Genomic DNA, 9,853 nt, shown 5'->3' with positions numbered 1-9,853 from the left:
TTCTTTTGTGGTCTGGCTTTTCCTTAGTCCGTATGGAATTTATTCTTACACTTACACATCAGATTTTTGGAGATGTGTGACATTATGACCTTGATTTTTAAAAATTTCTCATTTAAATTTACATAACGAAGTTAAAGCTTATACAATTTGACTCTCAAAACGTTAAACACGGCAGTTAATATGGTACAAAGATAGTATTACACAACATTACTCACATCAAAATTAAATATTCTGACCCTCATACTCCAAATCTAAATTTATATTTTCAATATCCCCATGTCTAATTCATACAACAAAGTTAACTCATAAACTATAAATTTTGGCTCTATATCTGGCCAAACAAAACTAAAAGAAGAAATTATCACAAGAAGGCAAGGCAATTAGTACATAAAAGAAGTTTACAATCAAAAATAGCCAACAACATTAACCATAACAAACCATTAACTCCCAAGAAAACAGAACAACTCTGTTTCTTAAGGTTCAAATGGTCGTTAATTTTTTTTTATTATTTCAAGACATTAATTCATATTACATATCTAAACACTCATAATAATAACAACTCTTACAAGAAAGCTTAATTGATTAATTAATTTAATTAATTAAATTAATTAACAGTGTCGAGTGCAAAAGCAACGGCGACGGAATCCACGGCAGTGGCCTCCGTTAAACCCCTCAGTATGGCAAACGGAACCACAATTTCTCTTACTGAAGCACAATCCCTTGAACCGGTGGCTCTGCGACTCGCAAATCCTCGCCTCCGCCACCATCCCTATACGTTATTAATGTACAGGCGAATTCAAAATTTAAAATCGATAATGTACTTAGAGGGAAAAAATATATAATTAAGCAAATATATGTGTCTTCATTTTAATGATTTAAATATTTAAATGAGATGGTGATCCAAATTAAAATGTAACTATCAAAGTAGGTAGAGTCGTGAATTCAAATCTTACTACGAACTTATTATTAAAAAGAATTTTCTTATGTTTGGTCTATAAAAAAATTAAAAGAAATTAGCTAGCTCTGCATGTTAGAAGCGTGTTGAGAAGACCATTTTGTTTTATAACAGTGAAATTCAGGCACATACTTCGACTAATTTTATGAGATATCTACCTTCCTTACATGAGCCTAACTGAGAAAAGTCTATGCCCAATACACTTTTTTTTGTTGAATTTTGAGAAGACCATATAATTGAGCACTAAAACTTTTAGAAGTGATGCTCCCACATCAACAACTAACATTAGAATGTGTATGATTTTATTATATGTTGATATTTAGCTTTTATTGATATAGTATATTTCATAAATTCAGTTAAACTAACAGAATTTACTTTAGATACGCCTCTCAAGTTAACATCGAAGAAAGTGAGGAATTACATAATAAGATGATTTTGGTATATTTGCAAGTACTAATTAACAACTGGTAAACCATGGTAGCTGGTGTAGGTACAGTCAATTTTTATTTATTTTGACATTATTTGAATCAATATTATCGAATTTTTTAAAAAAATAAAAGATTTTTAAAATTTATTACTATCATAAAATTTATATATTTTTAAAACTTTTGAAACGTATAATCTTTTAACATATTATAGATGAAGAGCCAAATAAGAAAGAAAAAGAATTAATTAATTACCAGTAGCAAAAACCAGCATCAACATAAGAAGAACAATTGCAACTACTCTAGAAAAGCCAGCCATATTGAATATATCTCTTTGCTTTTATTTTTTTCTTCTTTGTTGTGTTGAAGAGTGAAGAGGCTACTACTATATAGGTCTAATTTATAGCACCATAAAGATATATGAGTGTGAAGAGGAGTGTGAGAATAATGATAAAGTTATCTATGAATAATTTATAGGTCATCAGTTTGAATCGTAGAAGCCAGACACTAATATTTAGATAAAGTTATCTATGAATAATTTATAGGTCATGAGTTTGAATCGTAGAAGCCAGACACTAATATTTATATTAGAGTAAATTATATTACTTCATATCCCTTAGGATGTAGCCTTTTCTAAACTCTACATGAAGACAGAATAGATTGTTCACCAAATTATCTTTTCTGTTTAAAAAAAAGTTTTAATATGAGTGTAATAGATTGATTTTGGAACTATGAGGTGTGTTACTTTGAATAATCCAGAAGAAAAAAGTAAAGGGCGATCCGATATACAAAATATTTTATATTTATGAAGAATTTGAGGAAATATTGTATTTTAAAAGGCGTAACGTACACAATCTATTATAATATAATATAATCATTAATGGTTATTTTCATAATTCAAATCCACATATAATTTATAAATCATAGAAATAATTTTATCGCTACAAATATTCGAGCGAAAGTAAAAAGAAAAAAAAAACACATTATCTCTAACAAATCATAACAACTCGATGTCCACTAATCTTTGCTCGTCTTAATTATCTTTTTCACTTTCTTTTTTGAATTTAAATATATATGTTTTGAAAATATAAATTTTTTTATTTGTATATCTTGACCTTTTATAAGAGATCGATTTTCATTTTTTTTAAAATTAATCACCGACTAATATTTGTATGGTGTGGGAAAGTCTTTGCTCATCTAGCTTTTATATTTATTTATTTAGTCGAATTGTCCTTCCATTTTAATTAATTGATATATTGCGTAGTTTGCTTAACCATAAAATTTAATTATTTTGTAAATTTATGAAATATGAACTTAAATATATCACAATGCGACTATAGAATTTTTAAAACTTTGTTTGTAACGTGACATAACATGTATGTGACTATAAAAAAAAATTCATAAAGGATAAAATAAAAAATTTAAGTATTTCGAAATTCAAAAATATATAAAAAAATTCTCACTCTTTTTAAACGAAAAGAGTATATAATTCTAGCATATTCTTCCACAAACCCCTAAAAAGAAAAAGAAAAAACTAAAAGAAAGAAATGAACCTACTAGAAAGAAAAAACATGAAGGTGTGTACATTCACTTTTGCACATTCTTTCTTCAAAACCTAAAGAAGTTAAAGAAAAAAAGTGCTAAAAGAAAGAAAAAGAAGTACGTACAAATTAAAACAAAAATGAATGTATAAACATTCACTTTTTAAAAAAAAAGTGTCTGATACACTAAATATTTTGCATTCACGTAAAATTTGGTCAGAAAAGGTCTCACAATCCCAAACTAAAGGGTGTGATTGATGTATAAGGCAATTTACCGTAACATAAATATATGATTTGATTTCATTATTCGAATTCGTACCATATTATATAGAAACAATTTTATGGTTGTTATAAGGCTCCGTCTCTTTTTGAACATCCACTTTAAATACCTATGAATATAAATATGTCTAAAGATTAGTGTCTGATCTAATTCAACCTTTAAATAGCTGGCACTTTCTATCTTTGTTAAAGGGACCTTAATTGAGTATAATATGGGTTGTGGTGCAGTAATGAAACTGTTTTACCCTTAATTAAAGATTTTAGAATTTGAGTCTTGGGTATGAAAAATATCTTGTTGGGAGCGACATCTACGAATTGGTCATGTAATGCATGATCCGAATTTAATCGGGACTCAACGAACTCTAGACACCGAATGAAAAACCAAAAAAAAATTGCGTATATGAGTTGGAAAGTTCTAGTTCAAGAAAGTGAGTTCATTAAGATCATAATTTGTTTACTAACCTTAATTTACAAAGAATAACATTTTTTTCGAATCAACTATATCATGATCAATATATATTTATATGGCATCACCAGGATTATCATAGGATATTGATCAGTACTCTTTTTAAACTTTTAATTAAAGTCATGAATTCAAACTTTGAATATAAAAAATTTTCTATTAAGATAAGATTTTCCTTTAATAAATTTTACGCGGTATGGACGAAAAAGGAAAAAAAACTAAAGATATGATCACTACTTTTTGACATTTCATGTATGTTGTTCAAGATATGTCAGCTGCAAAAGCTAACCAAAAGGAAAAGAAAAAAAAAAGAAGAAGAAAGAACCATCTATTATTATCCTTTTTCATTTTTTTTCTATATATTTTTAAATAAATAAAAAAAGTTTTGGCCACACATGAAGAGGGAATAGAATAGATATCATGATCTATGTTCATACTTCATAACATTGATTCCACAAAATATAATTCGACAGTATAAAGAATTTATATTGGTAATATAAATTGACTAATTAGTATACGTTTCCCCCTTAGAGGCGAGTTTATCGATTTTAGGTAAAATTCAATAATTTTAATTTAATTTTTAATATATTTATTTAAAACTATAAATTTAAAACCCAATAACTTTAAAGAAATAAAAATCAAAATTCATAAATTTTATATCATAAATTTGCCTTTGTCGTTTACTTTTCCTATTATATCTCATATCTTTGCAAATAATCTATTTCACACTTCATCTATTTTGAACGGTTAAAATAATATTTTTGTAGGTTTGTGGTGGAGGTAATTTGTGATGATGGTTATAAATTGGTAATAAGAATAAATGCAATGTAACTAGTGGTGGGAGTGGTTAATGATGATGATGACTAATTATAATGGAGGTGATTAGTGGTGGTGGATAGTAGTCGATGGTGGAGCCGTGGAGGTAATCATTAGTGATCGATGACAATTATGGAAGTACCAATGAATAAAGGTATGTGGTTTAGTGGTGGTGATTGATATATAGTTGTGATTGTTCAAAGGAAAAAGGTATGTGATTGATAGTAATAACATATCGTAGAAGCGCCTTGTGGTAGAGGTGATTGACCATGACTATAATTTGAATTTAGGAGAAATAGTAATTTTGGTCCTCAATTTATTGTCTTATTACGATTTTGGTCCTTGTATTTTATGACTTAGCACATTTCACCTTCAATTAATTAAAATGTGTTATTTTAGTCCATAAAGCTAATGGATGTTATAAAGCTTTGATTAAGAATACAAAGTATTTATCAGACTCTACACAAGCGAAGACTTAGAGGCAAAAGAATACAATATCATATTGTGTTTGATTGAATAGACGGGAGTGTAAATTGATTCTCTCAACCTTTGAGGGTGAAGTGTCCATTAATGAATGCACAATCAATTATGAAGCAAATGATAACCTTTTTAGGTTTTAACACCATGAAGTGGAGTAATATATTATCGCAGTGAAAATGAAATATATACCAAAAGCAAAAAATACTATGCATTGGGTGTCAGTAGAAGTAAAAACATACCCGAAAATAAACAAAGATATATGTTGCTTTAGATAATAATCCTCAAATATATTAACTTTAGGGATTAAAATAACACACTGTACGACATAAAAACCAAAATCACAATAAGACAATAACTTGAGTGGTTGTAAATAAAGAATATAAAAAAATAAATAGACTTAATTAAATGATTTAGCTACATAACTCTATTATGTGAAAAACAAATATTAGCTACCTTAGTGTCCTTTTCCCAATTATATATCTGTGTCCTTTTCAAAGAAAAAAAACCGTACCTTTATATTGTTTTTTTTGTTAAATTTTCAAACTTTTACGTCTGTATTTTGGACTCAAATGTCTATTCCAACAATTTTGTCGACGTCGTCGACAACATGGCCTAATTTTATCGAGAACAAAATTTAAGAAAGGAAAAATTACTTTAAATACTGAAACGAAAATTTTGAATATTCATTCCTAAAGTATGTTATTGATCGGTGACATGATCTCGTTAAGCAAATATTGCTATCGATATTGATTCTATTTTAACGATTGATAAAATTCTTTCTTGGGGATATGACGCTTTCACTAGTTAGGAAGGAATGAATTCTTCTCCAAAGCATCTCTTTCTTTATCGTAAATCTATTGAAATAAAATAGTTTCATGTTCTTTTATCGATAGATTATTCCTTTCCTTTTGTATTTGATTTGATTGGCAATAACAGAATAGGAAATTTTTTCTTTTGTCTATAAAACATTTCTAAATATAAAAAGATAATATTTTTTTTTTGAAATAGATCGAAAAAGAAGAGTATCACATAAATTAGGGGTAAATAATTGGATAAACCTTTTAATATTTAATTAAAAATAATTTAATCTTAAACTTCTTATTTTATCTTTATTAAGATAGTGTTTAGCCCCAAGTAGTCTTTGAAAAAATTTTGAAAAATATTTGGGAACTTGTGTTTGTCCATACAGTTTGCAAATATTTTTCCCAAATTCTAAAAAAAAGTAGAACTTGGGAACTTGAGAAGTTTTAAAAATTTAAAAATAACCCCAAATTTTTATATTTTATAAAAATATCAATCATTTATTAATTTCAACTAAATATTTATCTACCAATTTACTCCATTAATATGATCATCAAAGATTTTATAAAATAATAGTTTGGTATTACCTCCTCAGGAAAAGAATAGTTTGAGTGACAAAATTTGAAAAAAAAAATAGTTTTTAATTCGATTAATATATTGCTCTTGCCTATAATGCTATTTTTTTTGTTGTTGATTGTTATCAATTATGTCATAACCTTTTTTTTTAACGAAACGTGTTTATTATAAAATGATAACACAAACTTATGGATATTTTAAATAATTTTTAGAACTTACGGGTACAAAATAATATTTTTTGAAATTTCACCAAAACATGGAAAAACTTGGGGCCAAACGCATGGTCCAATTTCACCAAAATTTCTCCTAAAAATAACTTACCAAGAATATTTGAAAACTTGGGGACAAACGAGGCTGAAGATCTTTCTTTTATATTCTTTCATGAACAATAATTGAATTTCTTTTATCTCTACCCTATCTCTTAAAGCTACAACATTCCATTGATCGAAGAATTTGCTTTACTATTTTTTTTTATAGTCATATAAATAGCTATAATTTCTTAGATCATAGTTTGTTTTATAAGGAGTATCTATTTTTTTTCTTCTAAAATTTTGAGTTTAGTCAAATAATATCAAATAAAATGAGATCAGAGACGTAGAAAAAAGCATACCATCTAACTTGACAAGAGGTTATTGGTGGTGTGGTCCATCATGTGTGATGAAGAGAACGGACGAGTAAAGCTAGAGCTCACAAATGGACAAGTGATTATTGGCATCCATGATTGACATTTATTCCCACTCAAAACGAAGGAAAATATTTTTTTTAGAAAAAATAAGTAAGTTTTTCTTTTTATTTTTTATTATTTGATATAAAAAAAATTATTATTCTAAAAATATTTACATATAATTTAAGACATGTTATGCGAGGTGAAAGTGGAGGGTAGGAGTATGGGGACGAGGGTTATATGGGTGATGAAGACGAGATGGGTTGGAAGGTGGAGATAACACAATTAAACTTGTTTTCCTAATTTCACGAGGGAAGTTATTTTCTATATTTTAAAAGAACTTATTTTCGTAGAGAAAATATTTTCTATAAATTTTAACCAACTGAACATAAAAAGAAAAAATTCAGTTAAATGATTTGCAATGTAAAAAGTATTTCTCAGTTGGAATATAATGTAAAGAAACACAAAGGATAATACCGCGGTATCAATAATATTATAGTATTTGGTTGTATTTTTGAATTTTTTTTATAAAATAAATATTGAATATCATATCGAAGTATAATAAATATAAATCGATGTTTTTAATATTAAGCACAATAAAACTTTCATACAATCCAATTACAATGCATGCACATTTCTTATTATTTTTTGTAATTTGGTCATTGTCCTTCGATCTAAACTTTGGTTTCTTAATTCATATTATTGTATTGAGGAAGCATTGCACGATAATGGATACAAAGTAAACTTTAGACTTTATATAATGTAGTAGATATATCATTATAAGTTATAGTGTAGTGGTGAGACTACTTCACCGTTAACCATATATAGGTCTTGGGTTCGAGTCCTGCGTATGGAGAAAATTCTGTTGCGCGTCATTCTCGAATGGACCCTCCAGTGCACGATTCAGATTTTTTTGGGCCTCCAATGTGGGCTTCGAATATCAAAGGAAAAAACAAAAAAAAATGTAGTAGATTACTAACTAATAATATGGGCCAAACACAAGGGACACATACATATTGGGCTACATGTAAGATACTAGTCTGGCTTATGAATCCAAACCACAACAAAATGGTCTAAGATCCATAATTAATGAGATTTTGATTAATTATGAAATGTAGTAGTATTTTAGTTTCAAAACGCAACGAACATATTATATCCGAATACATAATAATAGTGAAATATCATTGTATTTCTATATATAAATATTTCTGTAGCAAAATATATTATATCCACACACATAATAAATGTATTTGCGTGTATTCATAACAAAATTTCTAACTTAAAAAACTAATAGAAATACAATTTCGCTATTCATTTGGTTGGTCAAAATACTCAAAACCAAAGACAAAAACTCATATTTAAAGGGAGAATATATTCTTAATTTTCAAGACAGGTAGAGAATTTGTCCTTTTATTCTTCTATATGTATGTGACCTTCATTTGCGCATTGATTATACTTCAATAATTTTCCTTGAGGAATTAAATTATACTTCATCTTTTGTTCAATATAATAAGCTTGATAGCAAGCAGACATTAATATATTTCCACTTCTATATTCTTAGAATATTTCATTATTTACGAAATTATAATCCTTGTTTGATGCTCTATAATTCTTGCGGTAAGGCTTAAACTCATTACTTGCATATATTATTATTATCAAAAAGACATTTTTTTTCTTCTAAAAAATCTTATTAGGGAAACAGGTGAGAAAGGGATTCTTTATAAATTTCTACTTTCTTGACCTTTGCTTACCTTTTCTTTTTGTGGGTCAAAGTTAGGATATAAAATTTCTCCACTTGCACAACTTATTTTGAACAGGAATCATTCAATATTTTAAATCAAACTATTAAAAAAGTTAAATAAAGTGCGTCTATTAATCAATTATCGTTTCAAAGCATATACATAGACATACACTAACATTTCACTATGCGCGGACAGACAAGAATTGAACTATAAAAATCTATTATACGCAAATTTATCCTACAATTTTGCAATAGGGTTATATATTGACTGATATATATAAAAATCTATTATACGCAAAAATCTATTATACGCAAAAATATTGAATTCGATTGAATTTATTGTAATGCTTTTAATGAGAAAAACTTAGGCCTAAATTATGATGCACGTGAATTTATGCTTTCTTTATAAAATTAAATATTTTATGTATGTATTACTTAAAATTGATCTAATATTATCATTTGACTGCTATGCTTCAAAAAAAAATTAAATGGTGCATTTAATTAAATATTAATTGTTTATCCAAAGGAATAGGAATCGACAAGTTCTTTTTTCAAAAAATAAATTCAAAAAGGGAAACGTCGTGAGGACAACTAATTAATTTTAACTTTAAAAAATCTTAAAGGGATAAGGTGGCATATTTCATTTTGGACCTTCGATTATTAAAAAGGATTAAGCATTGTTATTTGTCATATTATAATAAATACTTCCTAATTAAGCAAACACATCGAATGGGGAATTAACAAATTCATTTTAAAATTGAACTAATCATTAGAGGTGAAAAGGAAAGCCATCTTCACAACAAAATATTACAATATGTGTATTGAATCCTACTACACTGAAATTTTAGTAGCTCAGTTGATTCGTTATTTTCAATTTTTGCTTTGTTGATGATAATTTGATTTTCCATCTCATAATTTCCTCCATCATTTTTTCTTCCCCTATCCGACTCCAATTATTTTTAAAAAAACTAGTACAAAAAAATCCAATATGAATAACTTGAAATTGTGAGTATATATATATTATTTTATTTTTCCGCGTGATTTTCAGTATCCATTATGGAGCTCAATTAATCTGAATTTACAGTGTAGAAATTCATTTTGAAGGTGAACTG

The 9,853-nt window shown here is 27.3% G+C and overlaps 1 protein-coding gene across 1 annotated transcript; it reads right to left on the bottom strand.

The window, feature by feature from the left end:
• Positions 1-241: 241 nt before the first annotated feature.
• LOC129885218 (defensin J1-2) lies at positions 242-1,796 on the bottom strand. The gene is made up of 2 exons (XM_055959415.1): positions 1,636-1,796; positions 242-769 (listed from the first exon to the last, which is right to left on the bottom strand). The coding sequence occupies exons 1-2, from the start codon at positions 1,697-1,699 to the stop codon at positions 609-611; spliced, it is 225 nt and encodes a 74-aa protein (XP_055815390.1). The 5' UTR covers positions 1,700-1,796; the 3' UTR covers positions 242-608.
• Positions 1,797-9,853: the final 8,057 nt, after the last annotated feature.

The sequence above is a fragment of the Solanum dulcamara genome, chromosome 4 (genome assembly GCF_947179165.1).
Source record: "Solanum dulcamara chromosome 4, daSolDulc1.2, whole genome shotgun sequence".
NCBI classification, from domain to species: Eukaryota; Viridiplantae; Streptophyta; class Magnoliopsida; order Solanales; family Solanaceae; genus Solanum; species Solanum dulcamara.
Note: the sequence above shows the minus strand (reverse complement) of the source record. Positions and strands in the feature narration are given on the sequence as shown.